The 17930-nt window shown below is 50.7% G+C and overlaps 1 protein-coding gene across 3 annotated transcripts; it reads right to left on the bottom strand.

The window, feature by feature from the left end:
• Positions 1-44: 44 nt before the first annotated feature.
• Csf1 (colony stimulating factor 1) lies at positions 45-17341 on the bottom strand. Of its 3 annotated transcripts, none has more exons than XM_013143085.3 (9): positions 17059-17341; positions 13842-13964; positions 12665-12727; positions 11002-11172; positions 7633-7780; positions 5607-5737; positions 5019-5071; positions 4636-4694; positions 45-2135 (listed from the first exon to the last, which is right to left on the bottom strand). In XM_013143085.3, exons 1-8 carry the CDS (start codon positions 17095-17097, stop codon positions 4649-4651), a joined length of 774 nt encoding a protein of 257 aa, XP_012998539.1. In that variant the 5' UTR covers positions 17098-17341; the 3' UTR covers positions 45-2135; positions 4636-4648. The 3 variants fall into 3 exon arrangements, with proteins under 3 accessions (XP_012998539.1, XP_003479261.1, XP_012998537.1); XM_003479213.5 differs by having other exon boundaries at positions 5607-6610; positions 17059-17331; XM_013143083.2 differs by lacking the exon at positions 17059-17341 and having other exon boundaries at positions 5607-6610; positions 13838-13964.
• Between the last annotated feature and the right edge of the window lie 589 nt (positions 17342-17930).

Here is a 17930-nt window from a genome sequence, read left to right as displayed (position 1 = left end):
TTGCCACCCACATCCCAAAAACAACTTTTCCCAAGACTCACACGTGGCAGCTTGTGCACTTCTTTTATTATTAAATATATAAGCAGCTTCCTATTTTTTAAATAGATATTTAAATGACCTTATATAAAATAATTCACCACTTCCAAGTATAAAAACACACTCTCACAGTTCGTGAGCCAATGTTCCCTCTGGGCTTTCTCAGAGGGAAGTAAGGGATCCTGTGCAGGTAGCCAAAACGGGGGCACCCAGAGGAGCATCTTCCACTATGGTGTCACCAAGTGCCCACAGAGAGCTTCTGCAATGGGTTGAATTTGCTGTTTTGATTTTTTAAATAATATATGTTTGAAACTGATGGGTATGGGGGAATATCTTTTTATCTGTTTTCTATCCTTCCATTTTAAAATACATGTTTTCTAGCATGGAATATGGAGTCTGTGACTAGAAGGATGAGCCCCATAAGAAAGTTCTCAGCTGCCCTTCCCTCAGCTGTCATCATCAGGATGGGGCAGTGGGCCAGCAGACCCTCACTCTCTGGCAGGGAGAGAAGGTCACAACCAGGGAGGGCAGGATCTCTCAGTGGAGGGCCCAGGATGGCAGAAGAGGAGGGACACAGCAGCATAAAGGGACTGAGGGTCAAGTGACAGCCCTGTCATCTGCTGCCCAGGTCTCAGAGCCATGGCAAGGGCCAGTCCAGGAAGCAGAAGTCCTCAGAGTAGAGTTGGAGGCAGGTGCCTGGTCTAGTTCCTCTCCAGCTCTGGCTTGCTTGGCCCAGGACGGTGGGCATGGGGTTAGAGTTGGAGGGTGTCATTGCTGAAAGGGGTCAGGAAAAAGAAGGACCAAAAGAGAAGGAGAGCTGGGGCCATGCAGGTGGGGCTGGAGTGCAGCCCAGCTCCAGGGCTCCTGATGGGAAAAATCTGTTTAGCTGCAGGTGTCTGCTGGCAGCAGACAAAGTAGACTGGACTGAGGGGTTGGGGTGCAGATGTCTCCCCAGGCTCAGAGGCATATCCATACTTCCAAATCGCTCTCAGTCAGAGCTTTCCCTGTACCTGTCTGCCTCCATGGCCTCCCCTTTCTCTCCCTCCCACTAGTCACTTCCCACTTGGGAATGTCAAAGTGCAAGATGCAGAAATCTAGGTGAACACACAGCCTAAAGACCAGCTTTGGCTGGTGGCCTGGGTAGTTATTACACCTGCTCCACCCGAGGAGTCAAAGGCTGGGTCAAGAGAAAGTTAGGGCTTAGGGGCTCCCTCAGTTGACAGGTGAGGCCAGCTCAGTGCAGGAAGCTGGGGAGAGGCTGGAGAGGTCGGGGATGTTTGGACGGATGCTTACTCATGGGGATGGATGGGGCAGGCTGTTCAGCAGGCAAGTTCAATTTTCACAGTGCAATGGCTTCCTTCATGAGGGGAGCTTCTGCCCAGCCTCCAGGAGAAGCTCTGGCAGGGGCTGGAGGGAAGGAGGTGTACAGGCCAGAGCTAGGTCTTCCTCTTGGCATCATGAGTCAGGGTAGGCAGGTCCTGAGGGCAGAGCTGGCCTCCTCTTGCCACCTGGCCACCAGTGGAGGGCACTCAGGTGAGTAGAGGGTGTAGATCCTTTCAAGCTGTTAGTGCACACAGCCAGAGGCCTCATTTTTTCCTATCTTTGGGGCTGCTCGTCTTTATAGGAAATCAGGCTGATTCTGCCCCACCCTGATCAAAGACGCCTCTCTGGAGACAGGTCCCTCTGCGTCAAAGATGACATCTCTTGGCAACAGGTGGCTCCTCAGCACCCACTCTTGTCTCCCACGTGCCACAGGTGAGTGGACTCCTGACCCAAGTGCTGGCATGGAGAGGAAGAAGCAGAGGGTGCAGACCCTGAGAGAGAAGGTCCTGAGCCAGCTCGCTAGCCTTCCTCAAGCTCACGGAGCCTCCAGGGCCCACAATAAATAGTGGCAGTGTGCAGGGCGTCGTCTGGCCCTCTCTCAGTCGGTTGAAAGTCTGAGTGTCAAGTCGTAGGAACTCCAGCCTGGCTGCTCTGGTCCAGTCCTGGCAGGCAGGTGCTCAGGTGGTAGAAAGGCCACATTTCCAGAAGAGCTGGGGAGGGTAGTGGCGGACAGCCCCATCATCTTCTCCCATGGAGAGACAGTCCTGTGTGCTCAGCTGTAGGGGAGAAAAGGGGATGCTGGTCAGCCGAGTGGGAGTGTGGAGAGGGTCGCTGAGGACGTGGCTTGGAGAGGTATGGCATTCCTGTGGGCTTCTGGCGGTGCTGCAGGCAGGATTTCCTCCCATCTCTTCCCTTACCCTCCCAGCCACTCCAGACACCGCAGAGGGAAGAGGCAGCTTTGCCTGGCAGTCAGCCAAGCCTCTGGACAGACTGGCCTCACCTCCTACTTCCTCCTGGGAACCAGGGACCACAGGAGGAGGCAGTAGGGCCTGGGGGAGGTCAGGGTGAAGTAGGGGGACGAGTCATTGCCCAAGCAGAGACGCTTGGGGGGAGTGGTGCAAGAATGCGTTGGTGTTTGCAGACCCTTCCTCGGACAAGATGGGCTCAAATGTCAGATGAACCAATAGAGATGCCTGCTATTTCTAGCAAAGAATTGCATTTGCACCTTCACGCCCTTCATCAGAAAGTATCTTAGCAGATGATATCGAGGCAAAGGTAATGGAGGCCAGAGGTGCACAGTTTTGGGACAAGGAAATTTTTGCCTGTCTCATATATGCTACCCCTGAGCCACTCAGTCACCCAGATGGGCCGAGGTATTTGCCTCTCGCATCATGCGTGGGAGCCAGGGCCCTGCCCTCTCTCCACCCCCCCTCCCCCTTGTCCCCTTGCCTAGCATCCTTAGAACGCTTTGTTCCCAGAGCAGAAATCCCCTGGACTCCATCCAACAGTTTGACTTTGAACTCTATGTAGTGCCTCCCTCCCTCATGTCTATGGCCCCACTGGTCAAGTCTGTGATGGGTAAGGAGGGAAGATGGACCCACAGCTCTGGCTCTCAGCCCATTCCCATGATCTGGAGGGGAGAGAAGGGGAAACTATAGCTGAACATGAGCCATAATGGCATAGCCAGGTCACAGATTCCGCCAGGGCCCAAGAGGGAAAAAGGACCAAGAGGGCATGCTCCAGATTGCTCTCCGACCTCCAGTTCCCTGTCAGTGAGGTGCTGGTGTCTGAGTTCTCTATAGCCCTATGTCCTTCACAGATGCTTCTGAGTTTTCTGCTCTCAACTCCCTCATCAAAGCACTAGTCTGGACCGCTGGTGCCTGACAGAGGGCCACCATAGGTCACCTAGTGAGCCAAGTGGGCCTCACTGTGGCCCTTCCCTGTGGCCCTTCCCTGTCCCCTGTCCAAGTGAAATCTTGGCAGAGAAAAGAGAATGGAATGGAGAAGGTTCCGGGCAAGTATGGAGTGACCCTCTCTGTGCTAGAACCTGGAATGAAAAAAAGAAATGCAAAAGAAGTGGAAGAAAGTCCCATCAGGTGGCTTAGAAACTTCTTAGCAGTGCAGAGTGCACATATACACATAAAATAAGACTTTAAAAAAAAACAGCAACCAAATATATGCAAACAAATGTAGGATTAAGAAGATGCAAAATAGAAGAGGGGTGTGTGTTAAAGGAGCAACCAGAGGGTTGGAGAGACAGTCAAGAAGGGTTCCTGGTGGGCCATTTGTGGGATGGAGTTGAGAAGGAACAACACCCATCCCATCTTTATCAAAAACATGGGTAAGGCCAACAAAGGCACTCATCAACATGCAGGGGGTCACAAAAATGACAGAACTAGGAGTGGAAACATTCTCAGTTGCCTGGAGAATGGGCAGAAGGGTGCTTTGAGCAAGGGTGAGTATAAACTGTGCTTTAGTGAAAAAAAAAAGAAAAAAATTGTGCAGGTACAGAATGGAGATGGCTGGCTGGGTAGAGGTTCAGGGGAAATAGAATTAGGGTTCTTAGTAGACCACAACTCAGTATATGACAACAATGTGATGTAGTTATTAAAAGCTAATGCAATCAATCTGAGTGAGAAGAAAACTGTCCAGACCAAGGAAGATGTACTCTAAGCTGGACAGACAATATCTGGAGTACTGTCTCCAGCGCTAGGTACCGTATTTTCAGAGGGATATTGACAAACAAATGTGTCCCAGATGGCGAGGGGTCTGAAACCATATCATGTAAACAATATTTGAAGAACTTGGCTGTGCTTTAAATGTCTGAGGGCTTCGTGAGAACAGGAAGTAGGAGCCGTGAGGAAGGGGCAGGAAAGGCAGTTTTGCTCCCACGAGGAAGGCCTTTCTCTGAGTTAACTGAAGAAGACACAGGCTGTGGCTAGGTGAAGAACTTGACAGGGACTGGACAATGTGTCAGGAAGCTGGCTGACCCCATGTTGGAGGATGCGGGACCTGTTGTCCCTATCAGGGTGGTCAAAGGTCACAGGACCTCTGAAATCCCTCTTTAGACTCAGATTCTATGACACTATGATTCCAAAACCTGGAAGGTAGAAATAACCTTGCCAAATGTAGAACATCTAGTGTGAGGTACATGCGAAGGTGCCTGCTAGAGGGACTTGGAAACCAATGGAAGAGGGGCAAGTGTTTGGGCCTCAGGGGAGCTGGGGATTCCAGCAACAGATGAGGGGTAGAGAGAGATCAAAATTAGAATTTTACCTTAGGATTTCCTCTATACTGGCAGTTCCGCCTGTCTGTCCTCATCCGGGATCATGGAGCTGCAGGCAGAGCATAGGACCAGCATAAGACTTCAGCAGGAGCACAGGAGTCACCCCTATAGGCGTATCCTCAATCCTCAGACAGGATGTGCTCCTGCCCACTCAGATTTAGAAGACCTAGAACTGCCCACCTCTAAGAAGAAATCAGGAAAAAGCTCCAGCTACCTAGGAAAGAAAAGAGGCCCTTCCTCCCCACCTCCATTCTGATCTATAGCTCCATTTTCTCAGAGAAATTAAGGAAAGCCTCCCCTACTCAAGGATAAAAGGTAAAAAGATCTCAAGTCAGACCTCCAGTGCCTCCCTGAGCCCAACCCAACCTCTCACCTGCTGTCTGGGAGCCTTATGAGAGAATCCACTGTCAGAGGCTCTTGATGATTCTGGAAACAGAAAAGAACAGACTTGCTGAGAAGTGTGTATGGGGGGGGTGATAGTGGCCCCATTCCCAGCCATTAAAGTGTAAGTTACCAGAGTCCTCCAACTACTCAAAAGTTGGATCATGCAGAAGGCAGGGAAAATTCCTAAGGCCTCTTTTTGCTAAGGACACCCACACCCCTGTCCCTACCCCTGCAGCCACATCCAGTGAATCTTCATGCTATGGCTCTGCAGAGATCCCATGTACAGCACTGTTCTCCTCTTTCCTCCTCCTGCCCAGTTGTCATCCTGCTTTTAGCCCCCAATTTTTTTTCCTACTTCCTTATGCTTGGCCCTTCCCATTAACTTCCTGGCTGGAACCTTCCTGATTCTTGAAACAGATTTCCGTTTCTATTTTCCATACTTTGTGCTAGGTCAGACCCCACTGCTCAGCATCTGAAGAGCCCGGGTGGAACTCAGGTTATCCTCCAGCCTACAGTCACACCCAGTCTGAGCTCTGCCTCTGTGAGTGCCTTCCTGTCTTCCCCGGGGCCTCCTTACCCTCCGCCTCCGCCTGTAGAACAGCAGGCCACCAACGGCCAGCAAGACCAGGATGACGCTGGACACCAGCAGGTAGAAGACGAACCCAGGGAGCTGGGGGTTGAGGGTTCTCTCAGACTGCCTCTCATGGCCTGTGTCAGTCAAAGGAACGGAGTTAAAAGAGGCCAGGGGCCTGGCTACCCCCTTGCTCGCTTGTCCTCCTTCCAGCTCTGCAGGGCTCCTCCGGTTCCTGGTGATCCTCTTGCCCTCCAGCTCTCTAAGGGGCAGCACAATTCCCCAGGAGTGGCTTCCAGGAAGCTGTGGCTGAGCAGAAAGGGTGGCAGGATTGCTGAGGCCTTGGGGTCGAAGTGACGAGGTCTGGGTAGAGCCTGTCTCCTCACCCTCTGTGGGCAGGAGAGATGCATGGTCTGTCTTCTCAAGAACATCATGCTTGGCCTGGCCAGTGGATCTCACAGGGTCCACCTCAGGCAAGGGTGGCTGTTGGTCCTCGGTTGTTGGGAGCATAGAAGATGCCGAGAGGAGGTTGTTGGGTATGGCCTGTTGTACCTGGATGCTGCCCTCTTCTGGCCTGGAGAGGGAAAACTCTGCCCCTTGAGGTACGGGACCCTCACTAGCCTCACCAGAGGCCTCTTCCAAGGCCCAGGCAGTGTCCAGTCCAGAGTCAAGAATGCCTTTCACCCCAGAGCCGGGGGTCCTGGCAGAAGGATGAGGCTGTGGTGAACCTCCAGTAGGTCTGTCCTCGAGGCCTGGTGTCTCTGGTGACTCGAGGCTCTGGCAGGTGCTCCTGGGTGGTCGATGTTTTGCAGTGCCTGGGTCCACTGTGTGAAGGAGCTGCTTGTTGGGCAAGAGGGACCTGCCCTCTGTCCCCTCAGAATCAGCCCAAGTCAAGCCAGTCTTAGGGACCTTGGAGGGGATGAAGGGCTGGTGAGGGGAGACAGAGGCCAGGTCACTGCTAGGGGTGGCTTTGGGGTACAGGCAGTTGCAATCAGGCTTGGTCACCACATCTGAAAGAACCACAGAGAGGGGGAGAGAGAAAGACACGGAAGAAATAGAGTCACCAGCCTCCAGCACAGCTTCTCCAGGGGGCCAAGAGGGGGATGTGGGTATGGCCGTTTCTCATCTCCTAACTCAGCCTGAGGCTGAGGAGGAGGGGACAGATTGCAGCAAATGCTCATGACACAGGACTCAGACGAGGAAGGAACAGTGAACAGCGAATCACGGGCAGAGTGCAAAGAGTGGCACAGATGTACAGACTGGGATCCAGGGTGAAGAAAATCAAAGGACAACTTGTACTGGGGTTCCAGCTGGCAGAGGCCAAGCCAGATGTGAGCAGCAGCCAGGAGATTGAGCCATGACCTCCCAGACTAACACAAGACACAGAAGCACCCACGACTGATTTCATGCACAGACAGGAGCCACATAGCCCATAGGCACCAACAAGAGCAGGCTGATGTGGAGTATGACCAAAGCTTGAGGTTTTGGAATTGAAACAATGAGACTGGACTTGGCCATTGGCCAGTTGCAGGACCTCAGCTCGTGCCTCAGAGAGCAAGGTTGAATGAAGTACGGCACTGGCACAGGACGCTGAGACGAGGACACACAGAGTACAAAGTGTGAGCCAACGACAGAAGAGTTTGATGTTCAGACTTCAAATTCAGCCTTGTCCCTTGAGGGGACTCCCAAGGCATCCTGGGGAGTTGTGGAGCCAGGGTATCCTGGTGATTCACAGACACCAGATGGGATGTCTGCTCTTTCCACAGAACCTCCATAAGTTTGGCCAGTCTGCAGAGCTGGAGATGGGTATCCCTTCATGCCTATATTGCTTTACCCCTAACCTCACAGCCACCAGTTTCTACATGCAGATAGACATAGGCATGCATACACACATGCTAGAAAAGACCCCAAGGTACACGAAGCCACACATGTCCACGAAACAAGCACTTCTACACACACAGAAACACATGTAGCAGCCAAATCCTCCCAGCCCCACATGCCATCTTCCACTTGCTGGCCCATTGGTGCTTACCTGGGCTGGAGCACTTAGCAAAACTGTCACTGCAGTTCTTGGTGAAAATCTTCCAGTCCTCTTCAAGGAGATTTTTTGTTTCATTGAAGACATTCTTGATCTTTTCCATCAACTGGAGGGGAGTCTCATAAAAAGTTCGGACACAGGCCTGGAAGGAGAGCAGGGCCCCCTTTGGTGAGCATGACTATTGGCTTAATGTAACTATCATGTTTGTTAAATTCCCTTGGCCTTTCTTACGTCAATCTTCTTTTCCCCCTTTGTCTGCTTTCTCCCCTTCCTCTGGTTTGCAGCAGAATCAGCTCTGAGGTTATGGAGATATGGTATTTATTCATGAATCTACCCATACAAATTTATGTGCCAGGCATCTAGTTAATTACTGGGTACAGAACAATGAACAAGAGAGATATAGTTCCTGCCTGAGCTGGACACTGAGTCCAGCAAGTCATTGGCACTAAATAAACTGTTACATCTGCAGGGAGCTTTATGAGAAAGTGCTGAGCAATCTAAAGGTGTATAACAACAGAACTAGATGAGGGTTCAGGGAGAAATTCCCCAAGGAATCAACTAAAAGATGAAAGAAACATTAATCAGGAGAAAAGGTAGGGTTTGGAAGAACCACTCTGGTAGTGAGAATGGATTGTGCAAAAGTCCTGAGGCAGAAAAGTGTATGAAATGTCTCAAGTTGTCAGAAGACTGAAATAGCTGCAGTATTACAATCTAGAGGAAAGTGGCAATAACTGGAAGTCAGCCACATCCTTGGTCTGTAGCGGCTTTTTGAACATGGCAAAAATTTAATTTTATCTATAGAAAAAAGGGAAACTTCAAAGAATTTTTGGGGAGGTGAACAGTGTAACACAGAGACTTGAGTTTTAGAAAAATCATTTTGTTTTGGTATAGAGAATGGAATAAGGGAGCGAGAAGGGATGGGGTCCTTTGCTGGCATTGGTGCATTTTGGAGGATGGGCCGAGGTGCCCCACACCTGTCTGCTGAGTGGCTTTCTTCTTTTCTGCTCCTGGGACCAGTCCCCTCACTCAGAGGAGCTGTGTTTCCTTCACCTATCCAGCATCCGCTTCACTGTCCTTTGCAGGCTCCTGACTTCTAATGCTGAAATTCCTCAGGCAGGGCTCAGTTCTGGTCCTGCCTCCACTCTCACACCACGTCAACACATGCATGCTCACAACTTCATTATGACCTACTTGCCAGCAGCCCCCAGGCACCAACTTTTTCCTTAAACTGAGCTATACGGAGAAGAGCTATGGGGTTTCCTAGGCTGCAAAGTCTTTGAGGATATCACCACCTCCCTCTGGACTGCACAGAGTAGGCTTGTGATAACTGTTTACTAAATAAATGTATGTGTGAGATGCTTTGGTCTAGCTACAGCTCTCAGAAGCTAGGTGACAATAACCAAACACACTGTCCAGTTTGGGCTCATTTCCTCACGTGTGAAGTGAGGGAAGAACAGCTCCCTATCAAGCTTCTCCTCAGAGTGCTCTTGCTTTTCTCCTTGTTAACCAGGCTCCTGCACACTTCACCTCATGCTTCACAGGGGTGTAAGGATTTTCGGCCAGAAGCCCTGACACCTGACCTGTCTCAGCAGAGAGGTACACTGTCTGCCTGGGAGCGCTGAACCCCTACCTAGACACACACGGGACCAGCTCCTCTGGTTTGGATGGCTCCCTCCCTGCTGGGTCCATTCTCAGCATTCACTGGCTGTTCTGTGGACCAGTGGGTGTCTACCCAAATGAGCCCAAGAAGTTTTCTCTTAATCAGGGGCAGCACAGGTTCCTAAAATGTGGATTCCTGGACTCACTTTTGGACCTGTAAAACAGAATCTTTAGAAGTCTGTGCTTGGATTCTACATTTAATTTAATTTATTTTTTATTATTTTTTTCCGGTACTGGGAATTGAACTCAGGACCTTGCACTTTGGGACCCTACACTTTAAACCAGCTCCCCAGTGATTCTCAGATACCTTAATGTTGGCCCACCACAGATTTAATATCTCTTATTGAAGAATCTTTTTCTCCCTCAACCACACGTGCCCTCCAGCCACATCTCTTCTGCTATCTTTCAGACTCAAGTTTCTCCACAGTGTTGTCTCCGCTTCTTTCTGTTCACTCCAGTCTGCCTCTAAACAGGGACCTCTGTGTTGCCAAATCAAACAGATGCTTTTTAGCTCCTATCTTGCTTGATTTCTCCACACCATTTGAAAAGCTGGTGGTTCCTTCGTCCTGACACCCAGACACACAGCCCTCTTTTCTTGTTCGGCCCGTTGCCACTTTAACATCATTGAAATATGCAGGTGCTCAAGATAAAACTAATCTGCCTTTTCCCTTCTCTCCTCCCTTCAGCTCTTCTACATGAACTAAGTCAGGTCCACGCGCAGCCCACTGGGATGCGTCTGCTCACTTCTGCTTTCACTGAACCATCCTCACCCAAGCTGCCACCTGCTCTGCCTGGACCTGAGCCTCCAGCTGGTCTCCCAGCTTCCATTCCTGTTCCCTGGAGTCCATTCTCTGTATAGCAACCAGAACAGTCTTACAACGTGATATTAGGTTGCTTCCCAGTCCATGATGGCTTCTCTCAGAATGAAGACAAAAATCACACATTTTTGACAGCCCAGATGGTCTAGTTCCTTTCTTTTTTTCTCCCTCTTTTCACTTTCACTCTATTGCTCTCTAACTCTTACCTGTCTTTGGAATCCCAGTTACTATTTCTCATTTGGAAGTCTTTGTCTCTGTGCACTGTCACTTAATTTAGAGTTCCCTGTTGCTCTCTGAGTCTGGGGCTTACTCTCTCACCTCCCACAAGTCTCCCCTTGCCTGGTTTACTCTCTCTCTAATGCAGTTGTCACCAAGCTCTATCTACATATTTTACTTGTATGTTTCATTAACTTGTAATTTTATTGTACTTGTACAATTTTATTAACTTGTCATTTTACTGTCTATATATTTTATTGACCTATCCACTGCCAAATGTAATCTCCGTAATTGTGGGGATTTCTGTGTTTTGATCACAGCTGTTTCCTGATGTCTAGGACAGCACCTTGTACACAATGGGCACTCAAGAACGATTTGCTAGATGCATAAACAACCCTGCTGGTTTGTAGTTGCCATTGTTTAACAGCTGCCCACCCCCACTTGACCCTAAGTTCCGCAAAGGTGAGAACCTTGAATTTCTTGTTCTGAGGACATCTTCCCAGCCCAGCACTCTGTCTCCTGCCAACAAGTCCAAAGTAAAGGTTTGCAGAGTAAATGAATGAGTAAGTGATGGATGAAGAAAGGTGAGTGAATGCACTTTGAGCATGTGGGCTAGTTCCTCTCTAGCTATCTTTCACTCTATAGCGCTCCAGGTCCAGGACCCGCTTACCTTATCCTGCTTTTCATAATCCTTGGTGAAGCAGCTCTTCAGTCTCACAGACAGTGTCTGCAGCTGGATGATGGCCTTGGCATTAGGAGTTTCATCTCTGAAGCGCATGGTGTCCTCCATTATGTCGTCCACCAGGAGAAATGCCTTCTTAAGATAGCACACAGGGTCTTTCTGAAAATCAGGAACCAAGAGTTTATGGCCCGGCAGGTGGGACGTGGGACCAAAGCTTTTTGCTAGATTCCTGCAATCTGAGGTACATGGAGGACTGCAGCCTGGTCTCCTCTCACCCCTGGGGAAGACACGCATCACGTTAGAGATGAGGAGAATTCTGCCTTCAAGATGTCTTTCAGTCTCACGTGGGACCTAGCACTATGGCGACTGAACTAAAGTGAAGAAAACATCGATTTGTGATTAACGAGATCTTTGGAATTTTGGAATACAATGTTTTAATTAGGATAGATGTGCATATAGAGGGTAGGGTTCAGATCCCTAGTGCTACTTCTTCTCAGTGTGCTTTCACAGATATGGCACTTGCAAATCCACCAGAAAATAGGGGTGCTGAGGACTATTCCATGGTCCAAAGAATATCCTCAGTGTTTTGTCTCTGTGCCATGATGCTAGCTACTTTCTAGATACAAACTCTATTCTAGCTCTGTTTCTTGCACCTCACCCACTGGATTTCTAGTAAATATCTGAATGAGACAGAGAAAGTGAAGGAATGAAATACTGAGACTGTTCTTTGGACCATCAGCTGGTTTTCAGTTTTTTAATAGAAGGTTTGGTACGTGGAAACTCAGATGGAAGCCAATTTTGGGCAGCATGGCTGTTCTGTCCAAGGTGCCAAGATAAAGAGCCATGGCATAGTGGTGGACTCCCATCTACAGCGAGGAGACGGGTGTCAGCAACGGCTCAGAGGCATCGAGGAGCAGGGAAGAGGATAGGAAATGGATGTGTATGAGGCTGTGCAAGGAGACACCTGACTAGATAGCCTGTGCTTTCTCGTGGAGGGATGAGGAGGTGAAGAATCAACCTGGGGTTTCACAAAGCTCCTCTTATTTGACAGGTAGGAGTGGGGGGTGTTCCAGACTCAGGCCAGAGAAGCTCCTGAAATTGTGGTAGTGCCTGATTTGGGGAATCAGATTGTGGGGAGACAGAGCCTAGAGAGGCTGGGAGGCTGAATCAGCCACATCTGCTGTTTGGCTAGGTGTAGATTAGGAAGATGGGCTGGATCACTTCCAATATTGCTGACTTTCTGGAGAGTGGAGATGACATCGATTTCTAAAGTACATGATGTGAAAGGAGGTTGTCTGTATTTCTTAGGCCCTAGAGATAAAGTGCCTGAGCTCTCATGAGGCTCTGACCACTTACTAGCTATGCTCCTTTAACCTCTATGAGGATAATAAACAATGAACAGGGACTACCTAGTGCCACTGTTAGGCCTAAACTGGAAAAGTGGGTAACCAGAAAGCTCTGTTATGCACCATGCAGAAGGGAAGAGCAGAGAACTCGAGCCCTGAGTCCTGCTCAGCCCCACCTGTTGTCACCCCAGACTGGAGTACCCAGGGATCCTCTAGGGTTTCTGTGCCTTCATGTTCCTACATGCCCCCATCCCTGGGAAAAGCACATAGGTTGACACACAGACTGGCAAATAGCTGCCACTCACCAACTGCTCCTCATCTGCAAACTCAAAGGTAATGTGGCACGAAGTCTCCATCTGACTGTCAATCTGTAAAGACAGCAAGCCAGTAATTGCAGGGTATCTGCAGCTAATCTAGCCTCACAATTGTTAATGATTCTGTTGGTCTGATTAAACTGAGACATGGGCTTCTTTGGGGCCTAGCCACCATAGTTTCTGGATGGACCATGGTTTGAATTTCATCTAGCTCCTCTCTACACCCAACCACACCTGGAAAGACAGAGTCAAAGCTGGGGGGAAGGCCCATGCCTTCCATATGCCTAGAGGAGGCAGTGGAAGAGCAAAAAATCTTTTCCTTTTACTTCACTCTCCATGAAATTGCAGACGCCAGTGTTATAAGGAAGAATCTATGAGAAATATATAGGGCAGTATAGGATGCAATCTTTTTGGAGGTAGTGAGTATCCTGTTATGGCAGAAATTCAAGCAAGGGCTACCAAGTTCTGGAAATTCAACATCTATAGGGGCCAGAGATCGATGCCCTTAAAGCCCCTATTAGACTTTCAGAGCAGGAGTTTATGTTCTAAGCCTTAGAGAATGCTATGGCCTTTGGTCTGCCTTGCATATCTACAGCAGTTGTATGCAAGAGTGGTGGAGGGGAAAGAGAAATGTAAGGCCCAGCCCAAGGTCCTAAGTTCAGGGCCCTGGAGCTAGCCTTAGCCAGTAGTGTGCTCCCTGCCTGACTGGCCAGAGAGATGGTAAATTCTCTTGTGGGGAAGAACAGAAGCCATGACAATACCTTGATGCTGCCTGGGTGGACCATGTTTGGAACTGTTGACAATTCCAAAGACATGGGCTACTTCATGGCCCAGATTGTGAGGCCATCTCAGCCTCTGGGGCAAGAGCCAGGGAAGTAAGGGTAGAGGACTAGTAGTTAGGCAGAAGCCTCCCCTCCAAATTTGGGTGGGGGCCCTGATGCCAGGCTGATGGTATATCTGGGAATCTAGGAGCTAGATACATCTGAATCAGCAGGCAGATGGGGCTGTCTTCCAAAGGAGTTATTCATTCCCTGAGCCAAAACAGGCCTTAGGAGCCCTGTTAGGCATGGCCTAGGTAGCCCTCATTCCTGCAGGCCCTCTTCTTTGACCCTGTTCCTTGGCTCCTGCTTCAGTTTCCCCAAAGGAGAAGGCATGGCCACATACTCACTAGGTGCTGCAGGGCCTGCAGATGTCCATTCCCAATCATGTGGCTGCAGTGCTCTGATATCTCCTCGGCAATACTCCTGCTCACCAGGGGTAACACCAGCAGCAGCCAGGGGCACAGCCATGCCTGTGACAGAGAACATGTCATTTCTCCCCAGCTTGCACTTTCCCCAGCTACCTTTATACCCTACTGAGGACAGAAATCAAAGATCTCAGACCTATAACATTACAGGTTCTGATTCACACCCTAGGATACACATCCTCAAACTCAGATTTCCCATGATTTATTATCAGCCAAGGTACAAACTTGTGTCCCCTCCTTAACAATCAAACTACAATCTCTGAGGAGCCTTCCCCAATGAATCCAGGACAACCACAGATTGATGTGCATCAAACTTCTAGAGACGACACAGTTGGTGCATTTACTAGTCTAAATTCTAATGGCACAGAAACGCTTCAAAAACAGGATTTGCTTCTATTCATTATTCTACCCCTGCAGTCTTAACACTAAATTAAGCATCTGGTGAGCTCCCTCAAGTTCATGTATGTACCAGCTTCCAGACACAAGTCAGAGATTTTTCCTCCAGGGCTTAGTCCTTCTTTACACCTGCTTCTCCACAGCTCTGACTCTGCCACTGGAAGAGCCAGGGAGCCAAGTTCAGTTTCATAGGGAACACATCCCATGCCAGAGACCTTCTGGAACTCTGGGGATATGTATCAAAAAGAAGCCTAGTTGATTAATAAGAGCCAGCAGATCCAGCCTGGGACCATCCCTGGCTGGCCCTTACCTATCTGTCCCATCAGGCTGTGCATCCAGCTAGCCAGGCACTCCAGCTAGCAGAGAAGCCTCCTGTCTTTCAGCACTTACCTGCCTCAGCACCTGCCCTCAGGTGACAGCACTGGCTTCTGACACTGTTTTTGACCTTCTTTGCATCTCCATTAGTCCTCCGCACAAGGCCCCCTCACCCCTATTTCTAGTCTTAGGGTTTCCTTTCTCCAGCCGGAGGCAGAGGAACCCTTGGACATTTTCCCCTCCAGCTAGAAGTTGCCCCCCTGGGAGTGCCTAAGCCTCCTGGCAGCTGATGGCCCCAAATTCAGGGAAATGTTGGCATGGTGGGATGAGGGCTGGCACTTTCTGGGATCTGGGCTTTGTCCCAGTAATCCAGATGATGGGACACTATTACAAATCAGTAGTACATTGAAAAAAATAAGAGGGCCTAGAAGCAGCTCACAACAATATGCCGATTTATATCTAAAACCCAAAGCTTTGCTGTTCTTACAAAGCCAGCTCTTGCTGAGCTATCAGGGAAGCTACAGGGATAAGGGATATAATGAGGCCTCAAACTCAGACAGAAGTCGATAGCAGAAGAGGAAGACCCTAGTATTCTAAAGCTGCAGGACCTTTGGATTTTTCCCAGCCAGAAGTGCCCACCTGCACAGAAGGTGGCATTTGGTGGCCCAATGCACTTAGCACAAGACCTGTGAGGGCCCTGGCTTGACCTGGGAGGGAGACCGAAAGAGGGCAGGATAGTCATGGACTGCAGAGTACTTCGGGCTCTATAGTTAGAGAGGGAGCCCAGGATGGGAACAGCTGCTCGGGCCTTTAGACATCTCAGGATCAGGACCTATTACAGGCAGCTGCACCATGACTCTGCCCCTGGCGGGATGACACTGAGGATCTGAGCCCCAGGTGCAAGAGGTAAAAATGAAACTGCCGTTAGGGAAGAGGATGCCCAGGAAGACAACCCCACTGAGTGCTTTTCAACACACAGATGTTTAACAGCAAGGTACGGGCAGTGCTTAACCCATGAGATGCCTGGTTCTGGGCTGCATGTCAGGCATCAGTAGTGGGAGAGTGGTCATCATGTAGGAAGCTGACTTTGAAGATGGCCAAAGGGGGCCATCCTGAATATAGGTCTCAGAGATTCTGCAAGAGAACCTAGATGGGCACCCAAGGGTTAAGGCTCTGGCTTGCATCTGGCTGGACAGGCTCTTCCTGGTTTCCTTCTTCCTCCCACCCACCCTGTGGGAGCAGCCCTAGGAAGGAATCTCTGCAGAAGGCTTGGAGAGATACAGATACGGGCATCTTAGCACAGCTGTCCATCCTCACCTGTCATCCTCGTGGTCTACCTTCTTCAACAAAGTGTCACAGAGACAGCCCTTGTGTCACTGGGCTCTCCACTGCCCCCACCTAAACCTGGCCCTTTTTCTTTCCTCCTGCATGCTCCACCTCTTTGCTCCTGCTCTCACCTCCAGCCCTTAACTCTTTGCCTGACCTCCTTTCTCCCAAACTCATCTCTTGACTCGGTTGGGCATGTCCTCCCCTGTGAACCCCCTCTCTGGTTTTTCTTTTCATTCTCCTGCAGGGTTCCTCAAAAGTAAACACATTATGGGGTCACTTGCTGTTTATTTGTAACAGAATTTTCTAGGAGCCGCAGTAGCTACTGCCACTGTTGGGGCCAAGTATCCCCTCTACGGCTCTGAGCAGCCCCTGTCCACAACTCTACAATCTTCCTTACACTTTTCTATGTGAAGCTCAGATCTCACAACTTATTGAACAAGGTTTAGCACAAAAGAAAGAAGGAAAAAAAGAAGAAAAGAGATTCGGGGTTAGTCTTTGGCAGCTGTGGGACCAGATCTTCCTAAAACACACACAAGTGCCCAACAGCTAATGCCTCGAGGCTGGAACAAGTAGTTGCTTGCCCATCTCCTTTGCTCGGCCAGCAGGTTGCTCCCAGCAACCCAAAGCTGGATGACCCCTGAACTTTCCCCAACCAGAAGTGCCCACTTTGCACCCACCAGGGCCTAGAAGCACGTGCACTGTTGGAGAAGGCTGCCCATGGGAACCGTGGCGCCACACTCAGTGCTCATCTACTCTATCTAGAAACAGGCAGGGCATCCTGACTGACACAAGGCCTTCACCCGCGACTGCAAAACCCTCTCTCCTGCCTGTGGGTGGCTCAGTGTACCCCTCCGTACAATGGGGATTCGCCGCCTTCCCTTTCCCGGGGAAGCCTCACAGCCCCAGAAGCAGCCACACGGCTGCGATCCAGGCGGCCCGCGCCAGGAGCCAACGCGCAAAGGCATTTGAGAGAGCCGGGCCTGAGGCCGCGGCGGGAACTCTCGGGTAGTAGGGAGGTCGGCTCCAGGGGGCAGCGCCTGGCAGCCCGCCGCCGCGCCCCCATCCTCCCGCACCGGGCCCGCGCTGCGCCGCTGCTTACCATGGAAGGGCAGCGGCCGGTGGCGCCTCGCGCGGTCATATGGGCAGCTGGGTGCCGGCCGGGCGCTTCGGACACCCTAATCTCTTCCTCTCTCGCTGGCTGTTGCAAAGTCCGCGCCCAGGCCGAAAGCCGTGCTGCTGTCCCGGATTGCAGAGAGCTGGGCTGCAGCACAGAGAGGACCGGGCAAACTTTCACTTTCCCCGGGCCGAGCTTCGCTGGCCAGCGCTCGGCACAGCCTTTTAAGCGGGCGGCTCGTGGGGCATGTGGTTTATGGGAAATCACCCTGGCCAGGCGCCAGACGCGCGCGCGCACAAACACGCGCGCGCGCACACACACACACACATACACACGCGCGCGCGCACACACACACACACACACACACAGTGTCAGTTTCTCGCTCATACACCCTCTGGAGGCCCGCAGAGCCACCTCCCCACAGCATCCCCTCCCCCAGCGCCGGCTGGTTGTCCCCGCTCGCTGTCTTCCCAGTCGCGGTTTTCTGGGCTCCAGTCTGCAGCCTCAGGCAAAGTAACACCGGCATAACCGCCCTCTCCACCCTGCGTTTCTCCGCGCCCTTTCCTGACACTGCCTTTCTTCCGAGCTCTCCAGACCGCTGATCCCGCGGCGCAATTACCCTCTTTCTAAACTTGTCCCTATGTATTGCCCTCTGTGACTGAAAATCTTCAAACCTGAGCAGGAAATGCACAGAGAACTGAGCTAGAAACTGGAAAGAGTAGGCAAACTAGCAGAAGACGGGGTTTTGCCCTCGGGGACTTTGAACCTCTGATGGAGCCTGAGAGAGCCTGTGTACAGGCAGCCCCTTGCCTTGTTAGGCAGCTCCAAGGAGCCGGCCAAGCCCCTTAGCGGTCCTG

The sequence above is a fragment of the Cavia porcellus genome, unplaced genomic scaffold (assembly GCF_034190915.1).
Source record: "Cavia porcellus strain 051 isolate PalLab524CR breed Dunkin Hartley unplaced genomic scaffold, mCavPor4.1 scaffold_1, whole genome shotgun sequence".
Classification (NCBI taxonomy): Eukaryota; Metazoa; Chordata; class Mammalia; order Rodentia; family Caviidae; genus Cavia; species Cavia porcellus.
The sequence above is the reverse complement of the archived record's forward strand: the minus strand, read 5'-3'. Positions and strand labels throughout refer to the sequence as shown.